The following is a 24,407-nucleotide window of genomic DNA, read 5'->3' as shown; positions in this document are numbered from 1 at the left end:
CATGTGGGCTTAGTGGATTGCCAGGCCAACTTGCTCAGATCTTTTTTAGCTATATCTGCCATTTAATGTGTAATTTATAGTGTAGAATTGATCATAATCTGCCTGGCAATTCATGTTTAACTTATGTTAATTCTGGGTTTCTGAATATAGGCATAAGATAGTATTTAGTGTTTGCTTTGTTTGACTCTTGCATAGTAAAAGTTCTTTTGGTTTAAATTGTGGAACCTTGTGGCTTCATTCTTTCGGAAAATAACTGGGATTTTGGAATTATTCTCCTTTAAAAAGAAGTCACTGGTCTCCACTGAGACCATAACAGCAGGAGTTTAAGTCACGCCCACCCAGACCAGACTGCACATGGCAAGCAACGAAAAGAAATGAGTCTTCCAACAAAACAAATGAAATATGAAGCTGGTTTCAAGCTAAAAGCTGTAACATCTGCTAACTCACCAAATCTGTGTGCTGCAATGAGGGAATTTGGTGTTGCTGAAAAACTGGTGTGAGAATGGAAGAAGGAATCCACCCTGAAGAAGTTGCGCAAGACCAAATGTGCCATGAGAACAGAGGCTGATCTTGAGGAGCATGTATTGGAATGAAAATCGTCAGAAGGGTTGCATGTCACTAGAAATTCAGTGCATATCTACACATGTAAGTGGGCCAAATTCAAGTCCAGCAAAGATTTCGGAGCAACAGTTTGCTGGTGTAGCTGCTTTATGAAAAGAAAATGTCTAGTGTTGCGAGAGAAGACCAAGGTCGCTCAGAGACTACCAAGAGACCTTGATGTCAAAGTGACCAGTTTCCAGTGATTCATCATTAGACAGTGGCAAAAACATGAATATTCATTATGTCACATCGGCAACATGGATGAAACATCCCTAAGTTTTGATACGCCCAACAGCCGAACTATGGAGTGGGGAGGTTTGAATGTGGTTCTAGTGAAAATGATAGCACATGAGAAGAGAGGATTCATGGTGGTCTAGCCTGCATGACTGATGGAACAAAATTAAAGCCTGTGATAATTTTCAAACATAAAATCATGCAGAAAATCAAGTTCTCTGTGACAGTAATTGTGCATGCCCATGATAACGGTTGGAAGGATGAAGGTGGATTGAAGTTATGGATTGATATTGTGTGGAATAGGTGTCCCTGTGGTCTAAAGAATGCAGCTTATTAGTGTGGGACATGTTCAGACCCCGTATTACCAATCAGACCAAGAGGTGCCTGCGAATAAATAAGACCAAACTTGTAGTTATACCAGGGGGCCTATCATCTATGGTTTGACCTTTAGATGTGTACCTCAACAAGCCATTCAAAGATCATGTTCATGGCAAATGGAATAGGAGGATGGTTGATGGAGAAAAACGCTTCACAAAGAGTGGAAACATATGTGCCTCCCTGCTTGATGTTTTATGTGATTTTTGCCATCAAATCATTAGTGCGCAAAGTGTAATCAGATCTTTCAAAAAATGCGGAATATCCAATTAAATGGATGGAGAGAAAAACGATTTGTCGGGAGGGATGATCCTGAAAGCGAAAGTGTCAAATACAGAGTGGGATCCTTATGATAATGCCATAGCCTAAGTGACTCCGAATTAATTCGATGAACTTGCGTTGGATGCTGAAGACAATGGATATGATGGTTTTAAAATGCTTTGACTGTGGTTAAAGGTATCTTTGTAGAGCTGGTTTATTCAATCAACTGTGGCAAATTAGTTTAATATGAATTACCGGTGTTATATTTTTCACATTTCAAAATAGTTGACACCCACACTGGAGGTTCACTTCTATACTTGGCATGTAACTTGATCCTCGCTTTTGGAAAGATTTTTGGAGGCTTCAAAAGTCAAATTATACGTCACAATCTACAATTTATATAGTGTGTTTATGTATCTCCAAGTAAATATCACCTCAAACTGATCTTAGTGAGAAATTATTGACTGGCTAAATGAACCACTAGTCAGCTAACACCACCATCTGGAAGTTCCACTCCAAGCCACTCACCATCCTGACTTGGAAATATATCGCTGCCGTTCCTTCACTGTGGCTGGGTCAAAACCCTGGAACTCCCTTCCTAACAGCACTGTGGGTGTACCTACACCACGTGGACTTCAGTGTTTCAAGAAGGCATCTCACCATTACTTTCTCCAGGTCAACTAGGGATGGGCAATAAAGTCTGGCCTAGCCAGCAATGTCCACAACCCGTAAATGAATTTTAAAAAATTGGCTGAAATATCCATTGGCTAAAGCGTGGAATGAGATAACTATCAATCTGCAAGCTAAAAGCATCACAAAGTGAACCAATACATTAATTGTAACATTTTTCAAAATAATTTATCAGCAGCCAACAAAAAATAAACCAATCAGGTAGCTTAAAAGGCTTTTGGGTAGGTCTTGTTTCAATTTCAAATTAAAATCCAGATAAATACAAGGGAGCTGGATGGGCCATATAAGGCAGCGGAGAGTCATCTGCACACCCTCATGCAGCCAGTGGTAATGACCTGGAACTTGCTGTCTATGAGGATGGTAGAAGTGAAGATGATAAATGATTCCAAAAGAAAATTGGATGGGCACTTCAGGAAATAAACTTGCAAAGTTACGGGGATAGAGCAGAGGAATGGGACTGATAGGATTGCTCTACAGAGCATAGGCTCAATGAGCTGAGTGGCCTCCTTCTATGCCATGATGACTCTATGACACTGTGAATTAAAGTTGACTTTAACTCTCAGTAGTTTTGGACAGGTGGGGCAGAGGTGCGGTGAGTGTAAAATGTCAATCAGATGCCCATCTGAAACATGCACAACGTGGAAGCTGGCTCAAGAGAGAGTGGAACTTTGCACAGTGGAAGGCCACCAGCCAGAAACAAGAAACAGATCACCGGCAAACAGGTAAATCAAGGAGGGAGCTTTTAGGAGTGTTTCTGAGATGGGAAAGGAGAGGAGTCCAAGGCAGGGGAGGTTCAGGTCCAAGTTAAAATTTAATTGCCATCCCACCAAAGTAATGGAATTCGGATTTTCATAAATGTATGAGGCTTCCTCCTGCTGTAATGGACATTTTAATTGCCAAATTCCAGCGAGCAATTTAAAATAATGGCCTCTGGGAATCCAACTGGAATGTCATTAAATAAGTAAATAGAGAGAATAGGATAAACTTAGTAACCATTGTTAGTAACCGTTGTATAAAATGTGAAGGACAATTTAGTTAGTACTAGAGATAAATAAATAAATTCATTAAGAACTGGAAATGACAGCACAGGCAGAGTGTCAGGAAGGAAAACATGTAGGAATTTTAATCAGTGAGACAGTCCTGGATGACTACATTTGAACAAACTCTCTGTTCTGAATAACTCTGGCTCAGAGTTATTGAGCTGCAGGCTGAGTTAAAGACTTATAAGGGAGGACGAGTAATTCTGGGATAGTTTACTCCAGAACATAGAGCAAGGAGAGAGAGGTAGGTGCAGGAAGAGGAGTGTGTAGCAGGCTGGTTAAGAGGAACTGAGTAGAAGCAAGGAAGGAAAAATAAAAATCAAAGAATCTGGTCCTGTCCAAAAGTACAGTGACCTTATTACCTTTGATGATAGGGAGGAAGGTTGCAGGAAGGACAGCTACAATTCTGACCATGGTACTGTGAAGCAGAGAGCAGTCTGACAGAACAGCTGATTAGAAATGTTGTAGTTACAATCATAGAATAGAATCATACAGCATAGAAGGAAACCATTTGGCCCATTGTTTCTCTGCTAGCTCAAGAGTTGTCTAATTAGTCCAACTCCAAAGCTCTGCAAACTCCTCTTTTTCAAATATATATCCAATTTCTTTTAGAAAGATTCTTTTCAGGCAGTGCATTCTGGATCATAATTTGCTGAGTAATATACTTTTTCCTTATCTCCTCCCTGCCATTTTCCTAAATATCTGAAATCTGTCTCCTCTGGTCGCCACCTCTTCTCCCAGTGGAATCAATTTCTCCCTATCTACTCTGGCAAAACCCCTCATAATTTTGAACACCTCTATTCAATCTGCCCTTAATAATCATCTCTGCTCTAAGGCAACAAGTCCCAGCCTCTCTAGGTTCTTCACATTAATGCAAATGTGGTCACCCAGGACCACCTCAATGACCACAAATTTCCACATTCTGCAGCCAGACGCTCACCAATGCTACTATTTTCAATTCTATATTTATTTATATTGCAGTTTTTTTTATTTATATTGCAGTTTTTTTTATTAGTAGGGAATATGATCATTAGAAGGATAGACAGCATCATTTGCAGTCAAGGTCGAGAATCCTGAGGTGAAAGTTGTCTTCTTGCTGCCAAGGGAAGGGATATCTCAAAATAATGGAAAGGAACCCTGAAGTGGAAAGTCAGAACCACTTGTGGCTCATTTCAGACCAATGACATAGGGAAGAATAATGGGAAGGCTCTCCTGAGGGAGCATCAGGAACTCAGAGTTAACAAAAAAAGCTAAGCTTCAGGGATAATTGTGTCAGGATTATTACCAGAGTCACATGCAAATTGGCATAGGCATAATTGGATCAGGAAAGTAACTATGTGGCTGAAATGTTGGTGTGTGAAAGAGTCGTTCCGACTCTTGGGGAATTGGCACCAGTACAGGGGCAGGAAGGATCTGTAACATTGGGATGGATTGCACCTGAACTGGGCAGGGAACAAAGTCCAAGTGGAGAGGAGAAATAGGTTTGTAGAGAGCATTTTTAAACAAGTGAAAGGTAAGAGGCTGGGTGGGAGTTGGGGTGAGCACTCAGATGGAAAAAAATATTAAAAGTGAAAGTAGCCTAAAGATAAGAGAAGTGAGTGAGAGCAAAGTTCAGGTTGTAGATAGTGTTAAGGATAATATAAATATTTTGGGTTCAGAAAAACAATAAATAATAATAATATAATTGATAAAAATACAAAAGGAGTAATGAAAAGCAAGGAGTGTGACAAATAAAAAGCGAGAGAAGAATATCATCAGAACAAAATGGCAGTGTAAGATTTTTGCCCAAGTAAAAGAGTTCTATTCATGAATGAATATAGTATAAGGAGTAAAGCAAGCAAAGTAGAAGTCCAAATTCAGTTTAAAAAGTCTGTCATAGTGGTCATTTCTGAGACCTGCCTGAACATGACTGGGAGATAAACTTTCCAGATTGTATTTATTTTGTGCCATTGAAGCATCCCAAAGTGCTTGACAGGAACATTGTAGAACAAAATTTGACACTGAGCCAATAAGCAGATATTAGGCAAGATGATCAAAAGTTTCATAAAAAGGTGGGTTTTAAGGGGTGTATTAAAGGAGGAAATAGAGAGAGGAAGAGAGTTAGGGAGAGAATTCCAGAGTCTAGGCAGCTGAAGGGACGGCTGCCAATGTTGGAGCAATTAAAACTGGGGAGGCCACAATTGGAGGAGTGCAGTATCTCGGTGAGTTGCAGGAAGTGGCAAGGCCATAGGGGGATATGAAAACAAAGATGAGAATCTTATAATTAAGGCATTGCTTGACTGGCAGACAATGTAGGTCAGCGAGTGCAGGGAATCTAGGTATGAAGAATTTGGTGTAAGTTAGAATGGTCTCCAGTTTGCAGAGCATACGAACGTACAAACATATGAAATAGTACGAACATATGAAATAGGAAAACAAGTAGACAATTTGGCCCCTCGAGCCTGCTCCACCATTCAATAAGATCAGCACTAATCTGGTTGTGTTTGGAGTTCCATATTCCCATCTACCCCCTATAACCTCTGCTACCCTTGCCTAACAAGAATCTATCTACCCCTTAAAAATATTCAGTGACCCCTGCCTCCACCACCTTCTGAGACAGAGTTTCAAACTTGCACAACCCTCTGAGAGAAAAAATATTATCCTTGTCTCTGCCCTAATTTTAAAAGAGTGCCTCCTAGCTCTGGACTCACCCACAAGAGGAAACATCCTTTCCACATCCACCTTGTCAAGACCGTTCAGGATCTTCCATACTTCAATCAAGTCACCCCTCACTCTTCTAAACCCCAATGAAACAAGTCCAGCCTGGCCAACCTTTCATCATAAGACAGCCCGCTCAGTCTAGGTTTCAGTCTAGTAAACCTCCTCTGAAGCACCTCCAATGCATTTATATCCTTCCTTAAATAAGGAGACTAAAACTGCACACAGAACTTGAGCCGCAGTTTCACCAATGCCCTGTATAACTGAAGCATAACATCCTCACTTTTATATTCAATTTCTCTCATAATAAAGGATAGCATTCCATTAGCCTTCTTAATTACGTGCTGTACCTGCATACTAACTTTTTGTGACTCATGCACGAGAACACCTAGATCCCTCTGCACCTCGGAATTCTGTAGTCGTTCTCCATTTAAGTAATATTCTGCTTTTTTATTCTTCCTGCCAAAGTGAACAACTTCAAATTTTCCCACATTATACTCCATCTGTCAGATTTTTGCCCACTCACTCGACTTATCTATACCTGTGTGCAAATTCCTTATATCTTCTTCACAACTTACTTTCCTACCTTTCCTTGTACTGTCTACAAATTTAGCTACCATGCTTTCGCTCCCCATGTCTAAGTCATTGAGGGTAGAATATGGGATGTTGGCCAGTAACGCATTGAACTAGTCAAATCTAGAGGTGATAAAAGTATAGATGACAGGGTGCTCAGAACTCCTTTTTTAAAAATTATGTATGTAAGTAGCCCAACAAGAGAAGAATCATTGCTGCATCTTGTAATGGGAAATGAACCAGAGCATATAGGAGTAGCATAGGGGACCATCAATGTAACAGCAAGTACAACTTAATAGGACTTAAAATAATGATTGTGAAAGGCATAAGTATGACAATTGAAATGCTAGTACTGATTCAAAGGGATTGAATTTTGTCTGTCTTTTCTATAATCTGTTAAAGTTCATGATATATTATTCCATGAAATCACCATCTGTTTCCAAAATCTATCAAAGTTCCAATATGTCTCATTGGTATTTAACAGATCATCTTTCTTGTAGGTTTCATCCAAGAACTCTAATAAATGGTTCAAATCTTCATCACTATCCACAAATGATGGACAAGCAACTCACAAAATACTGTACTTTATGTAGGAAGCAACAATGCCAAGGCCATGCCTTTTGTTTTTAGTGTGGATGTAACCTCTGACTACATATCCACTTCATCCTTCTACTGGTCATATGCTTAAAACTCCAACTTTATTGAATGGTATCAATACCCAACAATTTACACTTGCTTCCTGCCATTTTCCATAATCACTCCTGGCATTGTATTTTTCTGCCTGAGTTGATTTTTTTCTTAGCTTCCAGCCTTCACCTTTAGATAACCATTTTCTCCCACCATGTTATATTCCAGAAAGCCAGTTGGTGAAGGATAGAACTGGACCCGATACACTTTTATATTTACTTACAGAGTTACACATTATAAAGGGATTGAAATGAATCATCATTTAATACCCACCATTTGCATACAATTGAACACAATTAGCAGACAAGTAATACCATTATCATCCTGGGCTTCATTGTGGCTACTAGAGCAGGTTGAAAGTTGGGGGTTCTGCGGTGAGTAAGCCACCTCCTGACTCCCAAGAGCCTTTCCACCATCTACAAGGCATAGAAGTATGATGAAATGCTCTTCACTTGCCTGGTTGAGCACAGCTCAATTAACACTCAAAACACTTGGCACTATCCAGGACAAAACAGCTCACTTAAACATTCATTCCCTCCACCACAGGTGCGCCTTAGCAGCAGTGAGTACCATCTACAATATAAAACCAGAATTACCTGGAAAAACTCAGCAGGTCTGGCAGCATCGGCGGAGAAGAAAAGAGTTGACTTTTCGAGTCCTCATGACCCTTCGACAGAACTTGAGTTTGAGTCCAAGAAAGAGTTGAAATATAAGCTGGTTTAAGGTGTGTGTGTGGGGGGCGGAGAGAGAGAGAGAGAGAGAGAGGTGGGGGTGTGGTTGTAGGGACAAACAAGCAGTGATAGAAGCAAAAACAGAATTACCTGGAAAAACTCAGCAGGTCTGGCAGCATCGGCGGAGAAGAAAAGAGTTGACGTTTCGAGTCCTCATGACCCTTCGACAGAACTAGTGATAGAAGCAGATCATCAAAAGATGTCAATGACAATAGTACAATAGAACACATAGGTGTTAAAGTTAAAGTTGGTGATATTATCTAAACGAATGTGCTAATTAAGAATGGATGGTAGGGCACTCAAGGTATAGCTCTAGTGGGGTTTTTTTTTTATACAATGGAAATAGGTGGGAAAAGGAAAATCTTTATAATTTATTGGAAAAAAAAGGAAGGGGGAAACAGAAAGGGGGTGGGGATGGGGGAGGGAGCTCACGACCTAAAGTTGTTGAATTCAATATTCAGTCCGGAAGGCTGTAAAGTCCCTAGTTGGAAGATGAGGTGTTGTTCCTCCAGTTTACGTTGGGCTTCACTGGAACAATGCAGCAAGCCAAGGACAGACATGTGGGCAAGAGAGCAGGGTGGAGTGTTAAAATGGCAAGCAACAGGGAGGTTTGGGTCATTCTTGCGGACAGACCGCAGGTGTTCTGCAAAGCGGTCGCCCAGTTTACGTTTGGTCTCTCCAATGTAGAGGAGACCACATTGGGAGCAACGAATGCAGTAGACTAAGTTGGGGGAAATGCAAGTGAAATGCTGCTTCACTTGAAAGGAGTGTTTGGGTCCTTGGACGGTGAGGAGAGAGGAAGTGAAGGGGCAGGTGTTGCATCTTTTGCGTGGGCATGGGGTGGTGCCATAGGAGGGGGTTGAGGAGTAGGGGGTGATGGAGGAATGGACCAGGGTGTCCCGGAGGGAGCAATCCCTACGGAATGCCGATAAGGGGGGTGAAGGGAAGATGTGTTTGGTGGTGGCATCATGCTGGAGTTGGCGGAAATGGCGGAGGATGATCCTTTGAATGCGGAGGCTGGTGGGGTGATAAGTGAGGACAAGGGGGACCCTATCATGTTTTTGGGAGGGAGGAGAAGGCGTGAGGGCGAATGCGCGGGAGATGGGCCGGACACGGTTGAGGGCCCTGTCAATGACCGTGGGTGGAAAACCTCGGTTAAGGAAGAAGCAGGACATGTCAGAGGAACTGTTTTTGAATGTAGCATCATCGGAACAGATGCGATGGAGGCGAAGGAACTGAGAGAATGGGTTGGAGTCCTTACAGGAAGTGGGGTGTGAGGAGCTGTAGTCGAGATAGCTGTGGGAGTCGGTGGGTTTGTAATGGATATTGGTGGCCAGTCTATCACCAGAGATTGAGACTGAGAGGTCAAGGAAGGGAAGGGAAGTGTCAGAGATGGACCACGTGAAAATGATGGGGGGGTGGAGATTGGAAGCAAAATTAATAAATTTTTCCAAGTCCCGACGAGAGCATGAAGCGGCATCGAAGTAATCATCGATGTACCGGAGAAAGAGTTGTGGAAGGGGGCCGGAGTAGGACTGCAACAAGGAATGTTCCACATACCCCATAAAGAGACAGGCATAGCTGGGGCCATCTACAATATGCTTTGCAGCAACTCACTAAGGCTTCTTCGACAGCACCTTCCAAACCCACAACCTCTACCACTAGAAGGATAAGGAAATTAGGCACCTGGAAACATCACTACCTGCCAGTCACACACCATCCTGACTTTGAAATATATCACAGTTCTGTCATCATTGCAGGGTCGAAATCCTGGAACTATGCCCCCCCCCCGCAACACCCCAGCCTCAATACTATCAGAGTACTTTCACAACACAGACGTCAGTGGTTCAAGGAGGGGGTTCACCACTACCTTCTCAAGTGCAATTGGGAATGGGCAATAAATACTGACCTTGCCGGTGATGCCAACTTGCCATGAACAAAAAAAAAATCTGAATGCGACAGTAACAAGCACAGATGTTTCAACATTTTGAGGAATCAGAAGAGCCAGTTATTTTGCGATGTTGAACGGCAAGTGAAGCATTGCATGGACGATGATGCAAGTGTTTAGTATGCCAGATGTTATGCAAGAAATTCTTTATTGAAACAAAGGCAGACGAGATATTTGAGTTCAAAACTTGCAACATTTTAGTAAACAAACACCAGATAAAAACTCTGATCAATTTAGTGGATAGATAGTAAAACTTAATGGAATAGAAACCATTATCTGAGGATCTAAGGACTGTGCTTCATGTTCAAAGGATTCCCCACTTTATGGAAGGAAATGTTATACTCAGCAGGTTTTTTTAAAGTTAACTATTTGTAGAAACTTTCAATTATACGGTCATCTTGAGCCAGATCTTCTTCCTTGCTAGAAGTGTTGCTGACGTAAGTCATCCCTAACTGTCCTGAAGTAATTCTATGAAAAAGTAGGAGGGCTGAGATTTTAAACTAACCTAAGAGTTGATTCAGAGTCACCTTACCTCAGGAAACAATGGGTTGGCTGAGGACAGAGATACTTATACGGGTACATCTTTCCAGGACCTCGCTTGTGTTCCTTTTAGAATACCAGGATAAAGGCAGAAGGATCAGTAACCAGAGGACACAGGTTTAAATAAAAGAGCCAGAGAAAAGAGGAGGGCAGAGTGGAAGGAGGACCTTTAAAAAGTAGCATTCAGCCTTACCACCTATTTGGGATATAGGAACCCGTGCTGACCATTTAGCCCCGTCAAGTCTGCTCTGGCATTGGATTTCATCATGGCTGATCTGCGTCTTAACTCCAACTACATGCCCTGGCTTCATAATCATTAGTACCCTTGTGTAACAATCACAGGTTTGAAATGTTTAATTGGGGGAGAGAACTGCAGATTTACAATGCCCTTTGTGCGAAGCTGTACTCTCCCTGACATCACTCCTGACTGGCCTAGCTCTAATTTTAAGATTATATCCCCTTATTCTGAGCTGCCTATTTCTACCTTACTCTATCCAATTAACTCCTTTAACAGTCTTGAACACCTCAATTCCAGAAAGCCTTAATCTTCTACATTCAAGGGAATACAGGACTAGCCTATATGCAGCCTCATACGTCTTTTAGCCCTGGTATTATACTGCGGAATCGATACTGCACATTCTCCAAGACAAACATATTTTTCCCGAGCTCTAGTGCCCAGAAATGAAGCAGTATTCAAGATGCTGATCAAGTCTAACCAGCGTTTTTTTTATGATCGTAACATAGTTTACACCCTTTGGTCTTCCAGCCCTCTTGGCCAATTCCATTAGCCTTTTTAAATTTTTTTTTAACATGCCCACTAGCGTTCAGTATATTCTGTATGTAGATCCCCAAAGCTCTCTGCTCCTCCACAGTTCCTAGCTTCTTGCCATTTAGAAAAGACTTTGACATATCTTTCTGTGGTTCAAAATAGACAACCTTGTATTTACCACATCGAACTCCACCTGTCACAGTTTTGCTCACTCACTTATTAATGACCCTTGAAACTTTCTGTTCTCATCCACGTTATTTAACATGCCATCTAACTTGGTGTCATCAGTGAGCTTGGATTTATGGCTTCATCTAAATCACTTAAAGGTAGGGAAAAGCTAAGGCCCCGTTTAGATCTCTGTGAGTCACTACTCCTCCTGCCTAGGGTACATTGCCATTCTTCCTGCTCTCTATTTTTCACCTCCTAACCCAGCCTCTACCCATCTCAATGGTCCGCCTTCACTTCCATGTGCCTTCAATCTTGTTAACGGCTTCTTGTGTGGTACCTTATCGAATTGTACCTGTTTATATCACTAAATATTTGAACAGAACAAATTAAAAATATTACTCATTTCTGCACTTGTTTTTGTCAGTTGGCCGATCATATGGAAGTCATGCAAGGTATAAAGAAGTGCCCACAAGTACGGTATCCTGTATTGACACCAAACCTCCGTGGCTTTCATGCTGCAGTAAGTATAGTTCTGTTGATATTATTGATTCATAAATACAATGAGAGTAACACTGTGTTGTATGTTGATCTTATACCTTCAAATGTGGTAGGTGAGTAGTTCTGGTGGGAATTTTTTAACATGGCGACGTTGCAGTTGGCAATATTTTCAAAAATGTCTCTTAGTTTAACAATCAAATATTCTGCTTGCAACTCCAAAGCCCATGGATGTCTATGGGCAATGTATAACACAGGGATTATTTTGGTGCTATGTCTAAATTATTGTATTTTGCTCTGGATATCTGGAGAGTCATACAGTCAGATGAAGTGTAAATAAACATGTCCTGATGGGAAAGGATAATCGGTTTGGTATAGTTCCCCTTATTACTGCCACTTGTATCAAAGCAATAAGGTCAAGATAGCAGAATGAAATAGACTGAGAAAAAGAAGAAAAAGGAAAGAGACAGACACTAGAGAAAAGCTGAAAGAGAGAAAGGAGCAAGGGTCGGGATTTTCCGTGCCCGCTGGCGTCGGGTGTGTTTGTAGGCGTGAGCGGACAATATGGCAAGAAGGCCAAAAATCGGTTTCACGATGTCGTGAAACCAGTTTGTAATTGTCCACGTTCCCTGCCATCATACATCGGGAACATCACTGTAACACTTCAGCATATCCTTATAAGGCCAGCCCGCCAGACTCATCCCCCCAACCCCGCTGGATCGTCTATCCACGTCGGCAGGTAAACATGCCGGTGCAGAACATGTCTTGACAACTGTGACATGTAGGAGTTGGGACTTATCACCGGGGCATTGCTCACATCGTGGACATCCAAGGAGCAGAACGACAGCGACGGGATTCTGGAGGAATGTCCATAGCATGCTGGGTGAATTCTCATGGACATGGCTCTACTGCAAAACAACTCATGGAAGTTGCAAAATCACCGTTGATGCTCTCAACAGATGATGGATGAGGGGGTGGGAGAGGAAGGTCTAGGATTGGCTGGGAGAGGAAGAGGTGTTGGAGGGGGTGAGGTTGGGAGAGGGATATGAAGGTGCCAGGGGATGAGGTTGGGAGGGGGGAATGAAGGTGTCGGGGGGGTGAGGTTGTGGGGGGAATGAAGCTGTCAGGGGGCGAGGTTTTGAAGGGCATACTGGAGAAGAGGGAGAAATGGGAGAGAAGATGGCAACTGGGGAGGTAGGTGTAATGGGGCGTGGAAGGTGCAAGTGAAGGAGTTCGGGGGAAAGGAGTGCAGAGTGGGGAAGGAGTCCAGGGGGAGAAGGAGCACGGAGAGGATAAGGAGTCCAGGGGAAGGGAGTGTGGAGAGGGGAAGTGGTCCACGGGGAGGAAGGAGCCCGGAAAGGAGGGGGGATTCTGGGGGGAGGAAGGCATGGGGAGAGGGGAGAGAGTCTGGGGGAAGGAAGGAGTGCAGAGAGGGGAGGGAGTCCGCGGGTAGGAAGGAGTGCGGAGAGGGGAGGGAATAAGGGTGGAGGAAGAAATAAGGGTGGAGGAAGGAGTCAGGAAGTGGGAAAGAGTAGAGCTGAAGGGAGTCAGGAAAGGGGAAGGAGTAAGGTTGGAGGAAGAAGTGAGACTGGAGGAAGAGGTAAGGCTGGAGGGAGGAGTTGGGGGGATGGACTAAGGGTGGCAGAAGAAGTAAGGGTGTCTGAGGGAGTCAGGAAGGAGGAGGGACTAAGTGGGAGAGGAGCCTTGGGAGCTGGGAGAACTAAGGTGGGGGAAGGAGTTATTGGGAGAAGGGGCCTGGCGAGGGGGATGTACAGGTGAACGTGCGAGGGAACAGTCTGAGGTGTCCATGACTGCCTACTGGAGAGCAAACTGAGGGTGGGCATGGTATGATGGAAAGGTGAGAATGGCTGAGGGCAGAGTGAGGTGGTAGGGTGGCAGGGTGAGGATTCGATGGTGGCGTGAAAAGGACAGTAAGGTGATTGACAGGTATTCAGAGGCAGACACAGACCCTAGTGGCATGAAGGAGGAGTTTGGAAAGGTGAAAGTGGATGGGAGTGGGATTTTCAGGAAGGAAGGGAATGTGCACATTCATCTGTACATCCCCGAAGGAAAAGGGTTGTGGCTGGTAGGTCACGGAGGGGAGGTGGAAGATGGTGCCAGGTGTCAACAGTGATGGGGGAAAAGAAATGGGGGACTGGGGGAGGGTAAAAGACAGGGGAGTGCATGAAAAACCGAATCCAGACCATGCTGTCCAAATCAAAAGTGAGATGAGAGTTGTGGTGGACGAGATCAGGAGCTGAATGGGAGCGTGATCAGTGGGTGGGCAGAGATGCAGATCAGCTCAGATGGACAACTGAATGTGAACACCAGCAGGCAGCATTAAAAATGCTCAGGACATTGAGGTGAGTGTGATACGGCAAGATCCTGCATGTGTGGGAGAGTGCTTCCACGAGGCTCCAAAAGGCCCTGCCACATACAAACGTCTTCCCCTAGAATCAACCACTGGCCAGCTGCTCCCTGTGCGGTGACAGAGGATGAGGTTGCGGGGCCCACAGACAAGTGGGACTCAGAGGGAGATGACAGCCTCTGAGATTCCTGAGTGGATGACCCAGGGGTGTCCAGCTACCATTCCTCCTCCTTTTGGGTGCCTGGGGGCCCTGGCCTGACTCTTTGAGGTAAAGGAGGTGCCCTGTTTCCCTCTCGCATTGTCATTGCAGGAACTCACCCATGGCTCCCGCGATGGAGTGCAGGTCTGCACACATCTCCACGTTCTGCTGGACCAGGGTCTCCATGGCGTCCGCCATCATCCCCATGGAGACATCCATACATGCACACATGGGCACCACTTTATCAGAGAGCAGGCAGACACACTCCTCCAACTCACATGCCACTCTGCTGAGGGCTTCCAACAGCTCTGTGTGATGTTGACTGGGAGTCAATATAGGTCAGCAAGCACAGGGGTGATAGGAAAATGGGACTTGCTGTGAGTTAAGACACAGGCAGCAGAGTTTTGGATTACCTCAAATGTACAGAGGGTGGAATGTAGGAGCCTATTACTTTGTTTCTTCCCTAGCCTCATGAAGTTGACGCTAACTTTGACGCCATTGTTATCCTGCAGGCTGAGATCAGCTGTCTCAATACATGAACTTGGGATCTTTCTACACTTTATAGCAAGAGAAAGTTGTGAGGCACCGGCTGTCATTGTGTGATCATTGTTAAGTACTAGTGGAGTTTAATAGGATTAGGAAAGGCTAAACACAGGAATAATATTTTAAAAGGCTCACAAAACAGTTGCAGATAACCACAGGTCCATTAGCTTAACATCAGTAACAGGTGAAAAAATGAAATCCATTTTCACAAGCAAGCTAGAAGAGTACCTGGATAGAATTAGCATAAGCTAACGTGTAACCATTGAGGCTTTAGGAGGGAAAAACTTGTTTGGCAAATTATTTTGACCATTTGAAGATCTTGATACAGGAATTCATGTTCTAACTTTATGCTCCCAAAAGCTTCTCCTCCCAGGAATGTGCATTGGGAAATCACAATTTCCACCCTCTATTTGTATTAATGATTGGAAAATTATGGGTTGTATGTGCATAATTGCTTGATGTGTGCTCTTGCTTGGTAACTTGGAGTGTGCAGTCAGAAGATTTACTCGATAGTTCCACATGAATTGCCCGTAAGTGATCTAAAAACCACAAGAATCAGGGATGTGACAAAGGATTAAATCTTAAAAAGATTGCAGATTGAAAGCACAAAACAGAAAATAGTCATAGGTTGGGTAACAGGGCAATGGAAATATTGGGGAAGATTTTCCCCTTGTTGGATAGTTCTACGATTGAATAGATACATAGCTAAGATAGTTCATAACATTTTGGAGATATAAATATAAGGCTTTATATGTCTATAGTGTATTAAACATTGAAATATGCTCATACTTCCTGTCCACATCAACTTTAGTTCCTGCGTGATGTTCTTTGACTATTACTCTTAGGTCAACATTTGTAATGGCAAAAGCTCTCTGGAGTTGAGATTCCAGTTAATGGGGAGAGTGAAAAGTGGTTGCATCACCTATAGGAAGTCCCACTTTGGAGCAGAACCTGGATGTCTTTTTTCCCATTGAGGGGGTTAGCTGTAGGACCATGCAATTCTCTGCTTACCTTCTACCAGACTCTGCTGTTAGGAGCACCCAGACATGTTAACATTGAATGACTTTATCAAACCGCTGCCTTGTTATCATGCCAAAGGTATGCCTTTAATCTTACACAGATCCTGGGGCAACTCGAATTGAGCTGGTAGGATAAAAAAAATTAAGGGTTGTCATCACCTTCATAGCCTCATAGCCTCAAGCTGAACTGTCCAGGCAGATGATCTTGGCTGCAGGTCTTTGTAGTATAGCTTTCATAGCTCCCATTTTGTTTCCTTGGTAAATTGTGCTCTTCTCACTTAGGGACCATGATGGTGATCTTCATGGCCTGTGATTACATTGTGGGGTGCTGGGGTAGGGAAAGGAGTTAGGTGATTATATCTTGTGGGACACAACCTCCTCTCCATTTTCTCATCAATAGTTCAAACAAAAGAATACCCATTGGGAATGCTATTACTGATATTCAAACCCTCTTAGAGTGGGTTAAGACAACAATATCCTGGCGGTCTCACAGGCCTTTAGGATGCCAGTACCAAGGTAAAAAAAAATCCCACTAGTTTCAGCTGATATTGGCAACCAGCAGACCTTTCTCATTCCATCTATTTTTACACCGCTTCTCCTGGTGAGGTTTGCGGTGCAGTAAGCTGAGCAGGGCTGACCAGACTTCCCTTTCCTCAGCCACAAGTTTCAGCCCCTCCAGGGGGATTCCCAGGCATTCCCAGGCCAGCTGAGAGGTATAATTCCTCCAGTGTGTCCTTGGTCAGCCTTGAGGTCTGTGCCCAGTGGCCCATGCTCGGTACAGCTCCTGCAGGAGCCTACCAGGGAGCATCCTTATCAGGTGCCTGAACCACCTCAGCTGGCCCCTCTTGATCCAGAGGAGCTGCAACTCTACTCCGAGGCTGTCCCAGATTGCCAAACATCTCACCCTGTCTCGGAGAGTACGCCCAACTACCCTGCAGAGAAAGCTCTTTTCTGCCACTTGTACCTGTAATCTTACCCTTTTGGTCATTACCCACGTTTCATGACCATAGGTGGAGATGGGCATATAGATCGACCCGTAAATTGAGAGCTTTGTCCTAAAACTCAGCTCCCACTTCACCACCACGGACCAGTCGAGCGTCTGCAGTACTGCAGCTGCTGCACCTTTTTCAATTTGCCATTAATTTCTCTTGATGCAGTAGGGGTTCAAATAATCTGTTCTAGGCACTCCATCATCAGTCCCATTCATTAGCATTATTTGCCACCTTCCCCCAAGGAGCAGTGCATTTCAAGAAGAGCCCATGCAGACAGCACCAGAATGTTCAACACTGACATTATAAGGTGAAAATACTGGTGAAAATGGATTCCACTTCAGAATCTACTTCGAAAATGCTGGTTATGCTTGTGCTAAGCCCCAACCTTCCAGAAATTACGAGTACAATCGCAAGTTCCACTGGTATTATGATTAAAGGCAAGTGTTGGACATAAAGCTAGAGGGCACAGTGTGAAATTGGGAGTGTACCACATAACTTGAAAGAACACATTAAATATGAAGGAAGAATATTTGAATTAGTCCGAAATATGAGTTGAAGGCTTTGAAGTGGTAGAAATTTGAGGTGGGAATATCAAAATGACTTTTTAGGACAAGCTGTCTGTCATGGTTCCTAAAATGTTTTATATTTCCCACTTAACAGGAAAGTTGTCCTGGATTTACATTTTGAGCTGCGAACAATGAACCCTCAGTCTAATATTCATTGAAGTTTTTTTTGCAAACAGTTTTCTTTGTGGCATTTTAAAAGTTTTCAACATTAAGAATTACTCTTAATTGAATGAAATAAACTGTTGCCCAATTAGCATTTTCATAAAGCATATTCTGTATGACGCAGTTTAGACTTTTCCACAATGACTCATAAATTAAAGCTCTTTTTTGAAAGTAGCTATACTGCATGCCATTTATTCTAATCAGCCACCAAACCTTCTATGAAAGGGATTTTTCTTCATAAGCCCCAAGGATGAATTTACTCCAAAGAATGGGACTATTTTTTTGTGTGGTGAGAAATACTTTGAACAATTTGTTTTCTAATGTCTGTAAAGGTGTGATGATGATTCACCAAATCATTTTGCAAAAGTGAATAAATGAACAGAACTAAAATGTGTACATTTTGTTTCTTTCCAAGAAGAAGAGGTGCACTTCATTTTAATCTTGACAGATGACAGGAAAATGTGCTTTGAAGACAGCCTTATAATTGCAAATGAATGTAATGCTCTTCTTCAATCTGAGTGTTCCAGTCAACAGAAGAATGCATTCTTAAACACTGAAGAATGTTTTATTGGATATGACAAATTAATGATGTAATTGAGTTATCTATACAATTATCCCTCGTCCATGCCTTCGTTATCTCTAGACTTGACTGTTCAAAAGCACTCCTAGCTGCTCTCCCACATTCTTCCCTCCATAAATTTGAAGTCATTCAAAACTCTGCTGCCTGAGTCTTAACTCGCATCAAGTCCCATTCCCCTATTCCTGTGCTCACTGACATACACTGGCTCTTGGTCAAGCAACGTCTTGATTTCAAAATTCTCATCCTTGTTTTGAAATCCCTCCAAGGCCCACCCATCCCTATCTCTGTGATCTCCTCCAACCCCACAATTGACTGAGATTTCTGAACTCCTCTTATTCTGGCCTCTTGTGTAATCCCAATCATATTTGCCCTGCCACGGGGTGACTGTGCCTTCAGTTGCCTAGGCTCAAGCTCTGGAATTAACTCCCTACACCTCTCTGCCTATCTCACTTTTCTTCTTTAAGACACTGCTTAAAACCAACCTCATTGACCAAGATCTTGGTTATTTGACCTTGTACTCCTCATATTTTGTTTTATAATGCTCCTGTGAAGGGCTTGGGGACATTGCATTATGTTCAAAGTGCTATAATAATATACATTGTTGTTGTAGCAGAATGGAAAAGAAAAGTATTTTTTAAAGGTAATAAATTAGTAAATCTTGGTATTTAGAGGAAATTTGATAACCTTGGATACATGAATCGCAGAAAGTACAGTGAGAAAGTTCAGGTACAGCGAGTAATTACGATAGCAAATGGTATGTTAGCCTTTACTGCAAAAGCGTTGCAGTGTATGAGTAAGGAAGTCTTGCCGAACTTGTATAGGGCTTTGGTGAGGTGACAACTGTACAGTTTTAGTCTCCTTGGTTAACGAAGAATATACTTACTTTAGAGGCCTGTGAATCTTTGCAGTTCTTTACTGCTGAGGGCTGTGGATGCTCAATCGATAGAGTTTTGGGCAGTAAGGAGATAGGGATAGAGTGGTGTCATGAAGCTCTTAATGTATATAATATTTTGGAAAATAGTTTTCGTTTAAAATGGAGGTTTACTCTGCGGGTGTGTCTTAACTGGATTAAAGCCAGCTAGTTTGGGTGCCTTGATATCTGCTAGTTTTGATATGTAAAAGAGATAGCGTGCATTTGCATTTTTTGAATAGAGCATTCAAGAAGTGGGGTGAAAATTGATGCCTTTCTTGCAGCTACCAAGCTATATGTTTATATTACTAACAAAATTGGTACTATGAAAGGGGTTTCATTGTTAAAAGGTGAAGTTCAAAAAGGCTGTGGATACAATGAGAATTAACATTCAGTGGAGCTGGTAGGTATAACTTCAGTAGTTTTCCGGTGTGCGGGCAGAGACAATGTAAGATCAAAAGGCAGCTGCAAGCCTCCAACTGGCTCCACAGTGAAAAGAACCTTATTTTGAATTTGTAAGGTGAAAATGCTTTGCCTGTTGTTTGGTTAAGTCTATGGGTTGCTGTTGCCTAATGGAGATTAGTTTGGGAGTTCGTTAAAAGTGATGATAGTAGTAATTTGTAGCCATGTGTACATATATATTAACCTCTGTAAATTAATAAAATATTTCAGTTAGTTTAATGTAAAACTCAAGAACTAGTTGTCTGATTCCTGAGTTTAGAGTCGCATCTCAAACATAAAACTTAAAATTATTGGTTATGACAGTTGTTTAAAGTTTCCCTCTGGGATTTTTAAAATAACTCCGCTTTACCAACTGTGCCTGTCATAACAAATGGTGAGGTTTTTTAAAATTCATTCAGGGGATGCGGACTTCACTGGCTAGGCCAGCATTTTTTGCCCATCCCTAATTGCCCTTGAGAAGTTGGTGGTGAGCTGCCTTCTTGAACCACTACAGTCCATGTGGTGTAGGTACACTCACACTGCTGTTAGGGAGGGAGGTCCAGGATTTTGACCCAGTGACAGCGAAGGAACGGTGGCGATACATTTCCAAGTCAGGATGGTGAGTGACTTGGAGGGGAACTTCCAGGTGGTGGTGTTCCCATCTATCTGCTGCCCTTGTCCTTCTAGATGGTAGAGGTTGTTGGTTTGGAAGGTGCTATCTAAGGAACCTTGGTGGAGTGGATGTAGCTATGATCTTACTGAATGGCAGAGCAGGCTCGATAAGCCATATGACATGCTCCAGTTTCTGTTTCTTATGTTCTCATATTCTATGTAATTCCATATAGTTTGTTTATTGTTACTTCAGATTGAAGCAGGTGCGAAAGAAGTAGCCATTTTTGGAGCAACCTCGGAAACGTTCAGTAAGGTGAACACTAATTGTTCCATTGAAGAAAGTATGCTGCGGTTTGAGGAGGTTATCAGATCAGCAAAAGATGGCAACATTCCAGTTCGAGGGTATGTGTGATATAATTTCTTTGTCTTTCTTTACTTATATACTTACCATTGTAACTTGCTGTTTAAAAAATGCTTCCCTATGTCATCTCTGGTTGTTTTGCTAATCACCTTAAATCGTAAATCCATGTCCTCGGACCTTCCTGTCCCTAGAAACAGTTTCTCCTTACTTGATCTATCAAAGCCATTCATCGCTATGAACACTTCTTTTAAGTCTTCTCTTAACATTCTGTGCTCTAAGGAGAATATTTGAGTTCACAAACACATGTGAACTCTCATCATTTCTCTTACTTCCTGTAAAGAAAGTGAGGTTTTGAAGGGCATGCATGTAATTTCAATGGATGTTAAAGTATTTATATATAGCAAGCATGTGAAAGAGTCACTATAGTTCATTTAGTGATTCAAGTGATACATTTAAGTTTGTGACAATACTTTTAGGGTTAATGTTGGCCTACTGTATAAAAGGTAAACATATATACATTAGTGGCAGCTTGCAGCCATAACACTTGCCTTTGCTGACTTTGTGAAGCCATTAAACTTCTTCAAGGATTGGAAGGAGTCCTAGGCAGTTGGACAGCTTCACATAGCCCTGGCTGCTGCAATAGCTGATTTTGTGCCTGCCTCATCTTTAATGAGATCCCTGCTTTCCTCATTTTGTGAACGCCACTCTAAAGTTTGCTGCTCTTTTTAACTCTCTTAGCTGGAACCATTTCATATCCTCTTGATTTACCTTGAAGGACGGTCCAGTTTTAAATCCTGAAGTTGCACCCTAGCTGCACCTTCATTAGCTTGCAACACCCAACTCAGTGTGCAAAACAAAAGAAAATTGAAAAAAAGGAAATAATTGCTGAAAATAGAAGATTACAACATAATAGTACTAACTAAAAAGTGGATGCAGTTGGGTCAGGATTGGCAATGAAATTTTCCAGGTTATAAAATTTCCCAGAGGGAGAAGAAAGGAAGCAAGTGTAGCAATATTAATGAGATGCAATATCATAACACTAATCCACAAGGACCTAAATAGCAAATTTTCATCCAAAACCTTTGGGCTGACCTAAAAAAGTGCAAACATTCAGTCAAAGTATGTTACAGACTGTCAAACAGTGGAAAGGAAATTGAAGATTGAATTTGTTGATAAATTAGAGAAGAGTATATTAATTGTAAGAGATCTTAATTTTCCAAAATAGATTGGAATGGGGAGGGATGGGCTGGTGTAGAGATAGAAGTGGCAAGGATGAAATGCATTTAAAATGCATTCCGGAGTGTTTTCTAAGTCAGTTTGCTGCTACTCTAACAAGGAATGAGTAGCTACTTGATAATAAAATGGAGCAAGTGGGCAATTAAATATAAGAGAACTTAAAGGCAGCAGTGAACACAATAAGGGTAGAAAGGAAAAGAAGAAAAAAGCCAAAGAAAGAGCGTTTGTATGGAAAAAACATTGGGCAGAATTTTCCATTTGGCATGCGGGCGCGTGCCCAACATGCCGGAACATTAAATGATGCATGATGATGTTGGGCATGCGTCCCAATGTCATTGCGAAGTCACGCAATGTTTCGTTCAGTGGGCGCACGCCAGAATCGGCTGTGCATCTGCCAATAATTGAAAGGCCTGTTAAGACCATTAACCAGGTGATGAATCTGAATTTTACGCTGCCCATCCAACCTTACATTTGGTGGGCAAGTGACAAGGCCAAATGGCCTTTACGGTTTTTAGGAAATCTCATCCAGGAGCGGGATGAGACTTCCTAAAGCTTTTACAAATTAAATGAAAACGTTATTTGGAAAATAAAAGCACGTCACATCTTATGTGACACAGTCACAAGAGGGGAGATGTTTCATTAAATTTTTAATGTCTTTATTTATTTTTTTAAAAAGCGCTGCAATCCCCCTGAAGCCTCAGGGAGATTGAAGTGCTCTTTTGCGTGCATGTAGAGCCGATCGTGGGCGGCAGTTGGCTTCACGACCACCCCCTCCCGTTCCCGCCGAGCCTGCCTGATGGATGGAAAACCCTGGCCAATGAATAGTAAGATGACAAGGAACCTGGCCTAGGTTAAATGACAGGGTGAAGTTGGCATATAGAACGGTAGAACAGCAATGGAAAATACTTAAATGACAGGTTGTGATACCCTTGGACTAATAGTTTGGGTCAAATTGGAAACTACCAAATGGAATCCCTTAAAATGAAAGGCACAGCAAATAGAAAGAATGTAGGAAAGATACTAAAATGGGGAAATGAAAGACAAAGCCACCCTGACAGAAGTGACACGGAGTTCCCACTAGTCCTCCAACCAGTGTGAGGTGGGTGGTGATGGTGCGGGGAGGAGGTGTGCCATGTTGCTGGAACAAAATTCTGCCCTGTCTCACTCAGGCACTTAACTGACAGTGTCGTGCCTCCTGACTGGGTTTGCTGGGTGAGCCGCGGGAGAACCATTCTGTTAAACACCTGAGCTAGCATTAGATTTCATGGCCTCTGGGGTAGTTGCATTTAAGTGGCTTATTTATGAGCCTAATTGGTATCTCACTACCAGCGGGCAGGATTCCTGTGTTGGACCCTTCTTGTCCACAATTTAACTGGGAACAGTTTTCTTGACGCCGGGAATCATACATGGGTACTCCTGACTGACTCTACCCCCAGCCTCTGCCATCATACCTCGCTCTGGTGGACTCCACTAAATTTAACCCACTGCATGTGAGAGTAAATTAGAATAAAAGCAAAGAGCAGAGGGGTGGTATTCTATTCAAGTATTAGTAATAAGAGGATAATTAAAGTATGGTAGATGTTGGATTGGGGAGGTGATGATGTAGTGGTATTGTCCCTGGACTAGTAATCCAGGGTTTGAATCCCGCCATGGCAGATGGTGAAATTTTAATTCAGTAAAAATCTGGAATTAAAAGTCTAATGATGACCATGAAACCATTGTCGATTGTTGTAAAAACCCATCTGGTTCTTTAATGTCCTTTAGGGAAAGAAATCTGTCATCCTTACCTGGTCTGGCCTACACGTGACTCCAAACCCACAGCAATGTGGCTGACTCTTAAATGCCCTCTGAAATGGCCTAGCAAACCATTCAGTTGCAACAAGCGCTGCAAAGTCACTGAAAAAGGAATAAAACTGGATGAACCACCCGGCATTGACCTAGGCACCGGAAACGACAACGGCAATCACAGCCCTGTTGACCCTGCAAAGTCCTCCATACTAACACCTGGCGGCTTGTGCTAAAATTGGGAGAACTGTCTCACAGACTAGTCAAGCAACATCCTCACAGAATCATATCTTATAGATAATGTCCCAGACACCACCATCACCATCACTCAGTACGTCCTGTCCCACCGACAGGACAGACCCAGCAGAGGTGGCGGCACAGAGGTATACAGTCAGGAGGGAGTTGCCCAGGGAGTCCTCAACATCAACTCCGGACCCCATGAGGTCTCATGGCATCAGGTCAAACACGGGCAAGGAAACCTCCTGCTGATTACCATGTATCGCCCCCCTTCAGCTGATGAATCACTTGGCGGAAGCACTGGGGGTGGCAAGGGTGCAGAATATACTCCGGATTGGGGACTTCAATGCCCATCACCAAGAGTGACTCAGTAGCACCACTACTGACCGAGCTGACCAAGCCCTAAATGACATAGCTGCTAGACTGGGTCTGCGGCAGGAGGTGAAGGAAGCAACAAGAGGGAAAAACACACTTGACCTCATCCTCACCAACCTGCCTGCCGCAGATGCATCTGTCCATGAAAGTATCGGTAGGAGTGATCACTATACAGTTGTTGTGGAAACGAAGTCCTGCCTTCACAATGAGGAT

The 24,407-nt window shown here is 42.8% G+C and overlaps 1 protein-coding gene across 1 annotated transcript in view; it reads left to right on the top strand.

Annotated features, from left to right (window-relative positions):
- hmgcll1 (3-hydroxymethyl-3-methylglutaryl-CoA lyase-like 1) overlaps positions 1-24,407 on the top strand; it is a 151,185-nt gene that overhangs the window by 11,562 nt on the left and 115,216 nt on the right. Inside the window, exons 4-5 of the mRNA XM_041187369.1 lie at positions 11,738-11,833; positions 20,454-20,602. Coding sequence (XP_041043303.1) covers positions 11,738-11,833; positions 20,454-20,602 — 245 coding nt within the window. The remainder of the gene's footprint in view (positions 1-11,737; positions 11,834-20,453; positions 20,603-24,407) is intronic.

The sequence above is a fragment of the Carcharodon carcharias genome, chromosome 5 (genome assembly GCF_017639515.1).
Source record: "Carcharodon carcharias isolate sCarCar2 chromosome 5, sCarCar2.pri, whole genome shotgun sequence".
NCBI classification, from domain to species: Eukaryota; Metazoa; Chordata; class Chondrichthyes; order Lamniformes; family Lamnidae; genus Carcharodon; species Carcharodon carcharias.
The sequence above is the reverse complement of the archived record's forward strand: the minus strand, read 5'-3'. Positions and strand labels throughout refer to the sequence as shown.